General features: G+C 42.1%; 1 protein-coding gene across 2 annotated transcripts in view; it reads right to left on the bottom strand.

The window, feature by feature from the left end:
- The window catches only part of LOC102692312 (transcription initiation factor TFIID subunit 4-like), a 90,226-nt gene that overhangs the window by 69,197 nt on the left and 4,047 nt on the right, over positions 1 to 16,982 (bottom strand). For both annotated transcript variants that reach the window (XM_015368350.2, XM_015368351.2), the window contains exons 2-4: positions 12,040 to 12,290; positions 2,104 to 2,220; positions 41 to 229 (exon numbers count right to left, since the gene is read on the bottom strand). In XM_015368350.2, coding sequence (XP_015223836.2) covers positions 41 to 229; positions 2,104 to 2,220; positions 12,040 to 12,290 — 557 coding nt within the window. The remainder of the gene's footprint in view (positions 1 to 40; positions 230 to 2,103; positions 2,221 to 12,039; positions 12,291 to 16,982) is intronic.

Raw genomic sequence — 16,982 nt, 5'->3', positions numbered from 1 at the left:
CTCTGGGGTCTCAGGGCAGGAGGGCGACGAGGTCACAGACCTGCGAGACGACGGAGGCTCCGGGCGCGGGGGCGCTGGCGAGGGCGGTCGGGGCCGCGCCCTGCTGGGCCAGGGTGGGCTGGGGCGCAGGCTGGGGCTGAGCCTGGGGGGGGTTCTGGCCCCCCGCGATCACCGTGAGGGGCTGCTGCGCGGCCGCCGTGGCAACTGCCGCCGTGACTACTGCCGCCTTCTGGAAAACAAGATGAGGCGCAGAGACAAGACAGGACCAGCGAGGGCGTGAGAGGACAGCTGCTTCAGAACAAAGAAACTCCTCAAGTCCCCCAGATCCCAATGGGATAAAACCCGCCCCATGCCTGTCCCACAAGACCAGCACAGCTCGAGCGGGAGACAGGGAAACTGGGAGACTGTGTGGTCAAATCCAAGCTGGGCAACTGCTGTTTGTACTCAAAATACACAGATAAACTTCCCAGGAACATAAAAGGGTACAAAAGCAATGCACGTAGCTTTGGATTAAGGAGTCCACCAAAATATCAACGTAAGACTAAATCAGACATTAATTCGATATTAATTTAAAAAGTACTTGAAAAAAAAAACACATTTTATATCTCATAATTGGGCCTAAACGTAAAAATATTCACCAGACATAAAAGCTGTTCTGAGCTGAAAACAAATGACATATTGTAACACTGATTACTAAATGTATTAATTGTAATTACCAAACATATAGAAATAGTTGCACTTTTCACACAGTGTATATACTAAGCATCAAAGAAACTAACCAGTATGTGTATGCTTGTATGTGTTTAGAAGAAAAATGTATCCAGATTCAGGATACTGATTAAAAGACCTGGCATCAATTTTGCAGAATTGACCATTCATGACTGATCGCAATGCACTTCAGTGGCTTTGACTGTTACATAAGCACTAAATCACCTCATTTGTAAGAACACTGAATGAGCAGGTGATTTAACCTGCTGAAGATCAATTCTGGTTAAAATTAAGAGAGAAACACACTGAAAGGAAGGTTTGCCCTGCTTATCGAGAGAACAATGTATTCATACACTGCAGGCTAGACTTAGTCACCCTGACGGTGAACGCCGTCTGGGGCATTTATAGCCAAACATTGCCTGTCAACACCAGGCCACCAGGGAGATCAAGTCACCTTGATGAGATCGCTCAGGAGGCCCATACGTGATGGTCTGGGCTGGGGCGCTTACTACAGACCCAAACTTACAGTAATTAACAGTAGACTGCACAGCACTACAATGATCAAGCCAGGGACCTCACTAGCTGTCCTGCCCTCCTTGTGAGCCCATCCAGACAACATGTCAGCAGGACTACACACATCACTACGTTGCACACTCAACAACGGCCTTCCTGGAAGAGGAGAATCTGACCGGTACTCTGTGGAAGCCCCACTCGCCACTGGTCCACCTCTGTGGAATGACCTGTGATGATGTGTAGCACCAGGGCCCAGTGACCGGTCAACAGTCACATGCCTGTCCACGTTCCATGAGAGTAACGGGACAGACGCTCACAAGACAGCATTTGCTACCTGTGTAGCAGACATGGAGCTTGTATTGTTTCCAGCATTACTCGCCTGTGACTTTCACAGTACACCCCTTGTTGACCACTCCTGCAGGTGACATATGTTAATCAGCATAATGCATTTACCTACGTTGTGTCTGTTCAATATAATGTCAGCAAACCTGCAGCAAAAAATAAAATAACAACTCAGAATGTGTTGCAGTTTCTTTTGATGCTCAGTATAGCTTCAAATAAGATAGCATGTCTTTGAGGCAAATTATTTTAACTCAATGTGCGACAAATTCAATCAAATTAGCGACAGAACCTTCTTCACAGTACTAACACAACCGAGAAGCACACCTTTGAAGATGCCAAACCACAGAAAAAGAAGATATTTTAAGTGCACATGCACTAAGAAACAGGGTGCTTTTGCTAACCACTTCCAAAAGAAATGAAATATCTTGTAATTACAAAAGTACTGTAACGCCCGTCTACTAGTCTTTCTAGGACCAAGTCAATTAATCATGAAAGGTACGAGGCCCCCCGATATAGGACAGATATGTGCCCTGTGCTTACAGTCGGGGCTACAGAAGAAGAAACCTGCAGAGCAGGGCTGGCAGACGGTGTGGGGGGCTGCACAATCTTGGCCTGGACTGGAGGACATGGTCGGATTGCTGGCGAAGAAACAGGAGACTGCAAAAATAAAAAGGACAAAAAGGTTCCAGTAGATCCACATAAGCAAGAATTTTATGGTGCAGCAACAAAGCTGCAATAACATATCCATGGCACGTGACGCAGTCATCTGTTAACAGAGCCTGGCAGAGCAGTGCAGTCCTGTCTGTGTGTCAGATACAGTATGTCATGGGTAGGATGCTGTTCCAGCCCACACGAGATGGCTTTCAGACAGACACCGAAGTTGTCATTGCATCTGTCACCCCAACACTCTCTGATACTGTATGTGCTTGTTACCCCTTCCAATTCGGGTGCCAGAATTCGCAGCATAACATGGGCATCCTGCACTGAATTCTTGCCTTACTGCACTTTTTATCACAAGATACTGTTTTAACAGTGTTAGATAACAATAGTGTTTCAATTACGGCTCATAAAATAAACTTTCAGTTTAAGTTTGTCTTATTTTATTTCTATCAAATGAATAGAGACATTTCAGGTGTAACAGGTATATTGCGCAGATTAAATATATATTTTAAGCTTGTTAGAAATGCTCGTTATTAACCCGGTAACAAAATTGATTTGCAACAGGTTTCTGAAAATAAAGCCAAACGCAATTTGGGAAAATATCTTGTTAATTACATTCCATTTACAGTTTGTGAACAGTATCCTCAAAATCCTCATGCAATTTCTGATGTGTTTTACGACTCCCAAAGGCCACTCCAAATATGGATCCCATCCTTATGATGAGACATAGCGGAGAAGTGTTTAACCTCAGAGTAAGATAATGCAGCAGGACTCACAATTTTAGTGAAAATGAATAACATAGAAGACCTTACTGCAAGTACTATAGTAGAGTCAGCGGTTATATTGATATTTTAAAAGCACTATAGCTAAAAACGGTGTTTTGGGCAAAACTATGGCAGAAAAAATGCCAACTGAAACTTAACATGCAAAAAGGACAGACCCATAACTACATTCATAGCATAGCTATTTAATTAAAAACTGTCAGAAGTCAATTTCAATTAACATTCCTTAATTATTCTCCTCAAATGATTTCAGTTTAAACAGCCAGATTGTTACATACCTCACCTAAACTAACAAATTCACACCCCTTTAATACACACAATACTTTGCTAAAATCTGATTCACCGATCAGTTAATACTTAACTCCCTGGATTAACACTCACCCTTTTCAGTTTTAGTTACCTTTTGAATTTATTGTTTGTACCCTTCAACACTACCCTGTCACGGACGTCTACAAGCTACAATTCTGCTGCTGCGCATAAAACCTCCCCACTATGCATCTATGCATTACAAATGCTTTGCTTGACTTGGCTTGGCTTTGCTCTGCCTGGGATAAGCAGCTCAAACCCAGACCTGAGAAGAAATTCTCAAGTTGACTTCTGCCAATTATTCTCCAGGTGGCAATTTGCGGAGGAGTGCTCGACTGTTGAAGCCATCATAATGTGCACAGCAATATGCCGCAGAACCCATAACTCCAGCACTGCAAGAAAGCCCTTATAAAATGCTTATTGTTCAAAACCGGTGTGCCATTTAAACAGGGGCAGCAATTCCTTTAAACCGCGCACTACAGATCACAGTATGCTCAGCTGAAATGTACCTCACAAACAGAACGATTACTGCTATACCTCCGGGTAGTGTGCTAATCTCCAACATAATTGATCAGAAATGCCAGTGCAAGAAAGGGGATCTAGGGGTCATACATTGCCTGGTGAAGACTGGATGATAAAGGTACCCATTCAGTGCAAAAGCTGGATCCTATACACCAGAATCCACTCTTTTAAATCGGGGCTAAAACCACGATCACCAAGCTGAAAGATCAGAGCTTGGGTATGCTATCCTCAAGCCGACACGTTAACACAACTCCCTGCGACTTCCCAGGTGAACATAACATTTCAGTGTGAAAACCTCTGCTCCCCTTTACCGGTGTCACACCTACAAAAATAATAACAATTCCACGTTGGGGGGGGCATTAAAGAAGGATTTGTTGGTCCCGTATCGTGGTGATGAGCCTTATCCTGGTGTCGCAAAGCAGCAAGAGCAGTGCAACGAGAAGCCGGCGTCACCGACGGCAGAGCTCTCTCAAGGCAGCAGGGACGCCCTGCAGTGCAGCAGGCACGCTGCCCACACAGTCGACTGGGCTGCTTGACATGGACATGCCCCGGCGCCCACTCCCAGGCCTTGCCCGCAGCTCCTTATTGATGGCTGCCTCCACGCACCGCAGCACCTGGAGCTGCTCTTCCGAGGAGGCAAAGGCAGGGGAGAGGAAGCGCCACCGGCAGCACTCACCAGCTGCACTTCCTTGGGCACCAACAGCAAGCAGGCGCCGAGGGGCGCGGGATGAGGCGGGCAGACGGGGGGGGGCCGTGGGGGGTGTCTGGCTGGTAGGGACGCCATCAAAGCGGATGACTCATTTATGAGTTAAAGCGTTGTTAGTTTTTTCAAAACAACCAGACAGTGGGGTGATGAATGATTTAACAAATGTGGAAAGAAGCTTTGAGAAATCTCCGGCAGCTCTGGCAGCCAGAGGAGGAACGGACAGCAGTATCGGCTAGCAAGGTGAAGGGAGAACAGTTCATGCGTTTTCCTGTTATTTGGCGTCTTTGTTACACGGCACAGCATGTGCTCTTCACCTGTGGACCAGGGGCCTCAGTTCTGCTCTCAGGTAATTTTCTAGGTTTATTTTTAAATCTCATAACCAGGGTCCAACAGTTAAGCTGGGCTAATTCAGCCTTGCTTGGCCTGGCTTTTCTTGAGGAGTTAAGCTGGTTATGTTTTCAACCAGCCTTAGAAATTTGGCTGGGTACTAGCCTAGACTATTTCCCCATGCGAACAGTCTCAGAAAAACATTTTGAAAGATTTCTTGAAGATGACCACAAACATGTGGTGGGTAAGACAAATTCATATGAGAGTGCCCCGAACAACGAAGGCACTGAAGACAGGAGCTTAACCTACAATGACTGACCATGCCATCTCGTTCTCAAACGATCAGTCTTGATGACAAACAATCACCATCAGAAGTAGGTGGGATGACAACAGTAAGAGTTAATGCACAAACCTAGAAAAGCAGTGGACACAGCGGAAAATAATCTAGAGAAACAAGCAAGGATAACTGGCTATTAAGGTTCCCATTCTTGTGCTCTGGTTCCTCCTTGACTTCCTCCTGCTCCTGTGAGGATTCTAGCTCCGTTTACTGCAGAGGGATGCAAGCGAGAGTAACCCAAAGGTCCTTTTTGGGCTCTCTGGGCTGGGGGGGCAATTCTTTTCCCAGCATCCTGGAGCACCTTCAACTACCATTTGTCAATCACAAGAGAAAAACACTCTTTTTGACATCTTAAAAGAGATGACCTACTCCGCCAAGCTTTCAGAGTGCGCTCTCCATACGTACAGGCCTGTCTTTTCATAACAGAAGTTCAAAGCTCATCGCCTAGAGCAGCAGCACAGGACGGTTAAGAAAAGTTGTGTTGATAATGTACAGTACCACAGGCACGAACTAGGCGTCGCAGCCTTTGTTAAAAACTCAATGTGGTAAATACCAGCAATGCCAACTGATAACACAAGTCAGAGTGAACTATTACAGCCTCCTTTTGTAGCTTCCTCCACTTGTATAAAGGCTGAGATAAATGCATTTTGTTTTCTAAAAAGGATGAAAATGATATTTTAAAAATATGGGTAGATAAAAGCTTTTTTACACAAGCATTTGGAAATCGTATTATCATCAAAAAGAAATGCAGTAGAGAGGAGACACAAGCTTGGGAATGCCAAATACATTTAATACCTGTCCAGATGTTCCTCACACTATTTCATTTTGACAACCTAACTGAAACTCAGCTTTTCTGCCAAAAATTAAATTCCAATTTCAAACCTGTGCACAACCCTCTAAATCAATCTAGCACAAAACACAAATTGTGTGTGTAATGAAAGGATTGGTAATGAAAATAGTAATGAAAGAGTCTAATATTTCTGAGATCTTAAGATCTCCTCTACAGCTGGGGTTCACAATCTTTTTCTACTGCTACATATAAACACAAAATCTGGTCATGGACTATGGTATACATACAGTAATTTTAAACACTCACGATTCTTAATGATCTTATTAGAGATGATCCCAGGTTTAACTTACTGAGACATACAGTACACAACCTCTCCCTTTCATCCTTGAATAGGATCAAAGTGCCTGAAAATGATCAGGCAATATAAACAAACTCCTGCAAGATCTTTTTTTCAAACAACATATTACAAATAAACACATTATCCCTGTGCTTTCTGTTATTTTTACAGGTCTGTAAATTCAATGTTTGCAGCTTCTGGAGTATTCCAGGTCTTCCCAGACATACGGGAATCCTGACATGTTCTGAATCACCTCTTTCAAACTAAAAGGCTCCTTTTTTATATCTCTGCATCTCTGCCCTAGCAGTAGTATCGGAAGAAGAGTTCATGTTCTGGAGGTTAACGGTTGAAGAAGGCCAATATATCATTGTATCACACTCCTGCCCTGCCAAACCATTTTTCACTGTTTTTTTAATTCTCCTTGACATACGTATTTGTAGTTCAGGTGGGTAGCTACGTCAGCATGCGTAAGCTGCCAAGAAACAAGTAATAGGTTTATACCATGATGAAAAAAAGAAGTATGGTATAAACCTATTACTTGTTCATATGTATTTGTAGAGTAGTATTAATAAATTAATCAACTACAACCTCATAATCACTCCTAAAGCACTGGGTATTCAATCAAATGCACCAGTCAAAACTGTCAATGGCAAAGAAGGCGGACAACTCACCCAGAACTCGCCTATAATGCCAACATGTGAGAAACATGCCCGCTCAGTGCTCATATATGATTGCTTTACATTTACTGTTCCAGTTTAATGCTTTGTTTTTGGTCTTCTAATTAAGGCTCAAAACCGTCATCACAATGCACAATGTGTCATCCCACTGATTTCAGAAAAAAAAACTAAACAGAAAACTAAAGTGGCAGAGCCACAAAGATCACTGATCAATTTCAATATTCCACTTTTCCAGAAAGGATGAGAAGACACAAAACTCAAATTGGCTTCTGGAACTGAGTACTGCTTACTTCCACGCATCTGACAGTGAATAACAGGAAGGTCTCCTTCCTTTTGCAATCCTTTAGGTTGATTCGCTATATAAAGTCAAGAAATTATTACTACTACTAGATACTATTTCAGCACAAAAAGTTATAGAAGTGTTTTCTTTTTAGTTGTATGCAACATCAACATGCTGAAACAGTGGTTTATTACTGACAAATAATGCAGTCAATATGTTAGACGCTGCAGTTATGTTGATCATTCTCAAACATTAATCACATCGCTTGTAACAACTGTGTATTTCACCTTACATTTTGGTTGAATTTCCATGTGCTTTTCAAGAGTGATTTCTACACAGGGGGTTTTCTCAGCCAGGAAAGGTTGCTCAGATCTAAATGACAAAGCAGCTCTAAAACTATTGTGTCAAATAAACACAGGCAACTATCGGCAAGCTTTTACCCATCCCATGTATTGCGTTCAAACTGTTTCGCTGATTAATTGCATTTAAAGACATGACCCTAGAATAGCCCTGAACACTAAAGAAATATTGATTGCTAACCACAGAGCACACCAGAGAGATTACCTAATACATTTTTGGAGGATCATCTCCCTGAAGTTCTGCTCATCTAACAAGGGGTAAACGAATATTTATCAATGGTGTTTAAAATGAAATCCATCACACGATATCATAACGAATGCATTGCGTTTATGAAACTTAACACTGTCTGAATCAGAGCCATGAACTACAGCTGAAAGTGCCACTCTGGTGTACTGTTACTTCAGAAATGAGACTGTCTTACAAAACAGCTAGATGGCACTACAAACCCAGGATCTGAAACTTTAAACATTCAATACAACCATCATTTTTCTTGCCTCCCTACTCCTTCACCTCATCACCATACATTTAAAGTTCCATGTAAATTATTTGTATTTAATTAACTGTAACCAACTCTTGCATCTCAATGCAGCTTTTACAGTCCACAATATTACCCCCATTTTAACACGCTCGCAATTTAACACTACCCATGTACTGCGTGCATTAATGATCACTGATTCTGGGTTTATAAAGATTTACACTGTTTAGCGAACTGGTGACCTGGTTGTAGCATTAGCAGGTAATGAGAGAGGCAATTACTGGTTTATTAGGGGATGTGCCTGAACAAATTAGAGAGCAGGCAATTTATAATTTAATGCTACAGAATGTACATTTGGTCACAGAACAAATTGTACGTTTAGCAAATGCGTTCTCAGATGTGCCCGCATTTGCTTTCGCAATTCAATCGATTACCAGAACACTATCTGAAGAGCATGTTCACAAAAATAAACATGTTATTCAGGAATGTATCCACAGCTAATTCGTCAGATGAGACGGACAAAATATACCCACATTGACGATGCAGCTGTCCTGAAATAAAATGTGTTGGATTCTGTGAAAGGGTATATGGTTCAGGATGATAATGAGCAGTGTTTCACAAAACTGAAGCAACCCTCCTCAAATATCGGACACTAGCTGTTCTATCCTGCTATCCTTTAAATAACTGTAGAACCTCCAAGGTGACCATTTCTCCACACTGCACCCCAGAATGATTTCAATGAAAAAAATATTTTCACTAGGCTTACAATACCCCTTCGCTCCCCACCAACAGAGCCCCCCGAAGACCCCCGGGGGTTTCTAGAAGGGCTGTCGGCTACCAGAGCCAAGCCCCGCGCACCTGTACATGGGAGCACCCCATCTGTGACCCCGAAAGAAAGGAAAGAGCCACTGACAGCCCACTAGTGTTGACTGACCGTCTTGTTTGCAGCAAGAATCACAGCCGGCCACATTCACCACCACTGCACAGATACACGTGGTGCCGAGTCGTCATCCGACACAAAAAGGGAGGTTTGGAAGAAAAGGTTCAAGAGATCAAACCACAGCTACATCACGTGGAGAAAAGGATCCCATCGCTCCCGGAGGGCACAGAGCACAACTGGGCATCAGCAAGACCCAGGAGTGTTTCAAAGTCAGACACGTTTTCTGAATAGTTAAAGACAAAGCGAATCACCTCTTATATAGTTAAAGTTAAAGCGAATCACCTGTTGATCTCAATTTTTGAGAGGTAAATTATTCTAGGAGTACCTCAACATATCTCTGCATCTACCAGAGGTACGACTCTATTCCAGATAGGACTGATAACCAGTGGGTTGTATTACAATCTCAACAGGTGGGTACAGACCCAAGAGACCAATCCCGTTGTTCTGCCTTTTGCATTCAGTATTTATACAAGGAGCAAAATGAAGGCCGTATATCCAACGGAACAACATAAGCACACAATGCAGATTGAAGACAAAGATAAAAAAAGAAAGATGCACCTGGGTAATTACAGAATAGTGTGATTGGGGGTCCTGGAATGAACAAAACGAGTTATGGGACATTTACCAAACCATGAACTCCCCACTCTGAGCACTATGGAAGGAGAGAAGGGACTGCCACGAAGCAGAAAAACTATAATGAGGAACAGGCAAGAGAGGATACCAGGATAACTCTTGTTACCTGTTGGAAAACTCCTAGCTGTCCTTTTGAAATAGGAATATTAGCATCTAACCAAACCATTAACAAGAGCAATCCAAATGGCCTAAAATTAAGTTTAAAGAGTTTAGACTCAGAAAAAAAAGAAATGAATCTGGGATTTGACATGCAGTCACTTCTCCTTCCAATCAAATTTAGATTACCGAGCGCAATTTAGTCCAACGCAGATAAAACAGGAGAAGAAGGACCAGAATGAAAAAAGCAGATGTGTGGTCTGCTGTGGGCATTAATTTTGATTTATAAATTTAAGCAAATTTATTATAAAAATACACACCGAGCATTGGGCATTGTATCCACCTATTTAAGTCCAACCTGTTCTAAGCATGGTACTATACTATATATAGCATGTAAGGAACAACAGATTCCAACAGACTTGTATAAAAAAAGTATGATTACAAGTAGAATTATATTTGCTTGGGAGGCATTTAAGGCAGTCAAATAAACTTAGACAAGTTAATTTTATCTCCTGAAAACATACTAAGAATCGTTAAAAAGCAAGAGTAAGAAGGGGAGTAAATTAATTGTTAAAAAAATGCAATACTGAGTATTTAACCATCATATAAAATGACTGCAAATTAGATTTGGTGTCAACAGCAGCATGAATGACATCTAGGAGATATAAAATATGTCACCAGCCACGTTCTAATAAATCCTATCTGAAGTGGTGAGTCAGTGTAGTCAAGTAAGTCTCAAATCTACGTCAAAGCACTTTGGCATATAGCTTAGGGTCTAAATTTATTAGGACCGGGGGACAACAGCTAGCACATACAGTAGGAAGGGGTTCACATCTTTTTTTATGAACATTTGTGGTATTTTTGAAAGTGTTGTCTTGTTTCATGGCTAGGGATGCCAGTGCATAAGCATACCAGAGATTAGAGAGAAGAGAAATGAGAAATACTTTCTTCCCTGAACTCCAATCTTTTGTGCATTGATAGATGTCAAGCAATTATTGTGTACTAGTAGTCTCCAGACTTCTGAAGCACAGCTCACAGTGGTGATAAAATGATAAAAGACCTGGCCACTCTGTCAAGAACTGGTTCTTACACATCTATCCTTTCAAAGTACCTAAAGATTAACAAAATTAAGGATGACCACCATAAGGGGGAATCTATTGTTTTTAAATTTATTTGAACAGTCAGTTGATTGAGTTATTGTTTGCGTAAGATCATACCGGATGAAGCAGAAAAGAAATGTTATTTTGTTAAATGTTAAATGAATGGTAACCACTTAAATTAAAGACACCGTGGCAAGTCATTCTGCTTCCTTGACACACTGTTTGTACAGCTTCTTCTGCCTGTGCTTGTGAATTAATTTGGCAACATATTTCCAGTTCTGTGCTACATTAGCAGGTAACTACTTCATTCACAGCCTTAATGGGATTTGTGAATTATGACTGTCATATAATCGCAAAACATATCCAGTAGAGGTTTGCATGTTTAAGATATCCCTAAGACAAAACATACAAAATGTGAAATCAGGAAAACAACTGTAGCGAATAGTTGCACAAAAAATACGAGAAATATGAGAATTTGTAAATAAACCATTACATTTTTGGTAAAAATATAATCGCAGAAATATGCATGTATTTCTTTATCTCTGGTCATAATTCTGTACATAAGCAGGTCTTTAAAAATATAAAGGATCAGGTAAAGGTTTATTCCATGCAGAAAAGAAAAGAAAAGAGACAACATTTTGGCTTAAGAGGCTTCTTCAGGTGTGAGGGAGAGACGGGAACTAGCAGATAAAAAAAACTTGAGCAAGCAAACCCTTATGACCTACAATTTTGTGACGTTTTTCTACGTATCAGTTCATACGTTCAGTTAACTCAGCAGAATCTAATCCTTTAAAGTAACAGGGGTCCATAAAGTCAGTTGTCCTCTTCTAACAACTGCACTGTGAAAGCTGTGCCCTAGCTAGCAATGACATTCGGTCCACATTAGGATTCAGTGTGGGACATGTACAAGAGCACCCCCAGGGCTCCATGATTATCCCTGCCCACCTGACTCGAGCCCTGGGAATGCACCGCAGGGCCTCGTAACAGCCACAGGGGCAGAAAATACCCTTTGTCTGTCACGGTCTACAGAAACCGTCCCGTGTGTGTGTGCATATGTCATTTCGACGCTCGACGGCCCGGCTCTGCAGTGAAACAGCCCGCATTGTAAACACCCCCAAACCACCCTCGGGTTATCCCTCCCCTCGTACCTGCGTGGTGGTGACTCTGAAGGTGGGCCCGCTGGTGGGGGCAGCTGGCCGGGGCGAGATGCTGTTGTGAGCCTGGCCTTGGGCCTGCGCCTGAGCTTGAGCTTGAGCTTGAGCTTGGGCCTGAGCTTGAGCCTGGGCCTGGGCCTGGGCCTGAGCTTGAGCCTGGGCCTGGGCCTGAGCTTGGGCCTGAGCCAAAGCCTGCTGAGGAACCATGACCAACTGTCCCATCTCCGTGCGCACCAGCACCATTCCTGAAACAGAGCAACAGCAGCTCAGCGTCGTTCACTAGGAAGACCTTCATCAAAATTCATCACGTGCAGGGCTTGGCAAGCATTACTGAACTTTTTTTTTAAAAAAAGCAAACAAACACCACCAACAACAACAAGGGCTGCCGCCTCCATCCATTTTACTTCCAGGCAAGAAGAACAAATGCCTTCTTTCAAAGATTTGATTTCCCCACTGGTTACCAGCAACCGAACAAAAAAATTCGATTTTCACTTCTGCATTCGTGTCCTCCACCACAGACCCTGATGACTCCTGCCGCAGCGAAGTCGCCAAAAGACCCACTCATGGAAGTATTATTCAGCACCGAACCTGTCCGCCACGGCGGAACTTGTATCTGATTAAAGAGTGATTGGCTCAGTGGGTGGGCGGGTCAGAGCAGCCTGTCTGCACTTCCGCGCTGGTCTCGTGGGTACAGGGGTCGCTGCTGCAAGCCGAGGAGTAAAGGTAACTGGAAGATTAGGTTGAGTCTAGTGAAACAGCACAACTGGAAATCATGAGCTGAAAAAAAATATAGAGTCAGTGGGCGATGGGCAGCAGGCTTTATAGAGCTGCAACATAGGAAGTTTTTCCACCATCTTAAAGCCTTAATGGGAAAAAAGCATAAATGCGGAGAGAAATGTTAAGCGGACCCAAAAACGCAAATTTAGCATATAGCAAAGTGCCTTTGGATTCTCCAGCTGAGCTCTGACTGATTTTATTGCATATTGGCAGGACCAAGGCTAAACTGTAAATAGTCTGGACAAGGGTAATATCAATTATCGTAATCAATCATTGAGAACTTTCTGGAAAAAGACGTTCTTCAGCTGGAAGCTGAAGCTTCAGGTAGTGTGCCCTCTCGTTTATGCAGACCTGCATGAATGTGCCTCACAGCAATCCAATATAATACTGTGATAAGGACGTTTCAAACTTCTCCGTCTTTGCCTTGCCTTTGTACAACTACTGAAGTTTTTTTACCTGTGAAAACTAAGCAATGTAGGTATTTTGATTAAATCCATCGCTATTAAATCTAGCACTCCTCTGAAATTTGAGAAGAGTCTCTCTTTTTGACTATCTGTTAGATGAGAACTTTTTATTCACCTTTAACTACTGGTGCAACAGCACATTCAGTGCAACAAATTACAAAGATAGGATGAATTGCAAGTTGCCTGTGGGTGAAAAAAATAGCACAAAAATAAGATTTTCATGGTGTCAGAGTGCAAATATAACTTGGCAGGTTTTCCAATCTTGTTTAAATAAACAGGAAACTAACTTTCGTATTTTCTGAGAAACAATTCAATTGAAGTTGTTGGGAAAAAAAACTAATTCATTTACATCATAAGTTATAGGAGTTCAGATCGACATGGGAAGCAGCTTTGAGAATCTGTCTTTGACTGGCAGAGCTGCTACAGGGGACATCCCACAAGTTTTTAAATTTCCCGACTCTCAGGTGACCAATTGGCAAAATATTTAGAAAATCCTTATCTTAAAATAAATATATATATATAAATATTTTTATAGATCTTTTGGAAATATGTTGTACACTATACAAATCGTGCACTGGAAACATGATTCATCAACAACCCCTATATGAAACATTTTTATTGTTTTATTTCATAAAGTGAAAATGAAACAAAAACAAGGGGCAGGGAAATAAATAGATAAAACTATGAAACACTAGAAATGCAACAATTGATTTTTTTTATCATTTCCTGTTCAAACCACCAGATTTAACAGAATCCAGCTGTAAAGCTGCTTTCTGTTAGAACAGGGTGCCACTTAGAAACCTTTAACAGATGTGATATATTTTATAGGTCACATCTCTGACACTTGTTTCTATGCACTGTTTACTAACTCTCAAAATACAGTGCTGGAAAGCGATCCTCAGACTCATGAGAACATGGTCATTTTTCCATTCGGTACACCCAAGGCCACACATGATATGAAGAGGGGGAACAGTCTAGTAATATACTGCTATTTTCCAGCTAGTTGCCTCTTGTTGTATCCACTGTTTTGTTTCAGCAAAACTTTTTTCACCACGGATGCTGTGCAGCTCAGGGAAAAAGACATACTCCGCAAAACATCAGCTTCCACCAAACTTCTGTGCTTATAGTGATCATATCTACCGTGCTCCGTCCTCTTGGTGAGATTTGAAAGGAAGGTAGCTCGGTGGATGTGACCAGGCTAGAAGTGACAATGGGAGAATCTACACCAGCAGTAAGCAACATATCTTTGTATCGTTAAAATCAAGCTTGCCCCAGGTTTATAAGATTATATATGGATAATATACAATATTGCGAAATGCTAACAGGCCTGTTGTGAAAGCTATCTAGCAGATTATGGTGAACAGGCATGCAGAAGCCGGGTTATGAGTATACCAGCACAGGACTGGATTGTCTCTGAGATGCATCTGCTGTGGACAGACATTCAGAGGCAACATTTGCGGAACGCCATAGGTACAGTGCAGGTACAGTGTGGATGTACCTTAAGACTGCCTCTCACTTCATAAGACGACGACACAGGTCAAAACTACACTGAAGTGCATTAAAAAACCAAGAAAAGGGGGATTTCTTTACATAGAGGGTCACGGGAATACAATCTACCCAGCTGTGTTGTCAAAGCCGATACCCTTATTCTTTCAAGAGAATAGCTGAGTTTCAAGCTGATAAGGTGGGAGCCCTAGTCCTTACACCAGGTTACTCACTCAGCCTACTTACGCATTTTAGGTTCTGCGCTTATTTCCTCACTTTTTCCACACTAACCCCGGATGTAATGCTTTGAGCGCTAGTTTGAATAGATCATCGTTCCGGAATCCAGAAAGAGGGGCCTTCACACGCTGTCACGGGGCTACTGCACCTGTGTTCTACCTAGCATCTTCGTGTAGGAAAAGCAGCCTGCACGGAAAAAATAAATAAATGAAGAGATGCAACTTCTCTCATATATTGGTGGAAGTCAAGCTCAATAAACAGTATGTAGGCCACTCAAGGAAGCTAGAGTAATGCCTGCGTGGAACAGAGAGCAGAGAAGACTGCCTCTGTTAGAAGGGGGCTGTCCGCTGGTGGCTATATGAAATGCTGCCTGTTTTTAATTTAACATGTTCTCTGTTCTTCGCATAGCGGTGTTTGTTTAAAATGCTATGGAATCTGGGCCTTAAGTGACCCGGTCTCTCAGCTCTGTTCTTACACTAGTTTATGTTTCTGAAAACATCTAATAATTGCAGGTACTGCTGTAAAGGTTTAAAGTACTCCGTGGAACCTGTTCCCATACATGGCTAAGCATCTATCATACCACAATAGTGGCAGTCAGAAGCAGGCTCTCTTTTATACAATACTGTACAAACTTGCAAGAATAAGAACAGGGCACTACAATCTGATGTTGATTTCACAAAAATGGGAACAATCAAATTCAAGCTTGTGTAGCAGGTGGTTTTTAACATGTCTAAAACAGATTGCAATCACAATACTTTCAATTACTTCTTTGCTGTCTTTTAGTATGACATGTCCCTACCTAACCCCACACACAGACACATGACATTAACAGATGATTAACTTTCAGGTGCTATGACAATTTTAAAAAATAGCTGGAAACATTGCGTAGGCATCTCAGGCATTTAATTAACTCATATCTGCACCAACTATGCACGTGCACCCCCATATGATTGTGAGAGACTGTTTATGTCCGCTTTGTTGGTCGGAAAGATATTACACTTACTTTTGAATAATCCATTTTCTTACGTATTATGCTGAATAAACATAGATGAAACCCCAACAAACACTGGATGAACAATGAAAACATTTAGGGCTTTGATAAAGAAACCAGAGAAGGGTATCTAATTCTTTCAACACAATGGTAATTGAGCTAGCAGTCTTTACATTTTTAATTTTTCAGAACGGATCCTAGTCATAACAAAAGACAAATACTCATTCCAGTTACCATTTCATCAATATGGTACATCCAGAAGAAGAAGGAGTGCAGGGGTATGGATCACATCTACATCTCCAGCCAATCAACATGACTGGAGGATTTTAACAAGCTGCATGTACTGAGGACTCTGTTTGTTTCTGAGCATAACTTCTATCTATTCTTTCACATTTGCACTCCGTTGTAAAATGTGGAAAAAACAATGGATAATCTAAATTAGAGGAGTAGATTTTGCAGGCTATCAAAGTTATGAACTCAAAGTAATTTCACTACAAAACTCAAAGATCTTTATGTGACACTGGGGTAAACCCTAAAAAATACTTTGAACAGTATTTGGCAGTCTTTATTATCTAAAGCCAAGAAAAGTAAGACATTATTAGCTCAATGTAGTGCTATTCAAACACTAACTAATGTTGGATGGATGATGTTTATTCATTCTAACCTAACCGCTTCTTCCAATTCAGGATCACGAGGGAGATGAAGCCTATCCCAGCACGGAACGGGCACGAGACAGGATATGTTCTGGATGGGGCCCCAGTTCATTATGTGGCACACACTCGCACCAAGGCCAATTTCCCCATAAGCTAATAACCCTACCAGTTTGGTTTTGGACTACAGGAAGAAACAGGAGCACCCGGAGAAATCCCACACGAACACGGACAGAACACACAAACTCGAGCGCACCCGGGGCGGAGCAGTGGCTCTGGGGCTCGGGATCTGCGCCTGTGGCTGGAAGGTTGCCGGTTCAAATCCCGCAGGTG

This window comes from Lepisosteus oculatus, chromosome 20 (assembly GCF_040954835.1).
Source record: "Lepisosteus oculatus isolate fLepOcu1 chromosome 20, fLepOcu1.hap2, whole genome shotgun sequence".
Taxonomy (NCBI): domain Eukaryota; kingdom Metazoa; phylum Chordata; class Actinopteri; order Semionotiformes; family Lepisosteidae; genus Lepisosteus; species Lepisosteus oculatus.
This window is presented reverse-complemented; position numbering and strand designations above follow the sequence as displayed.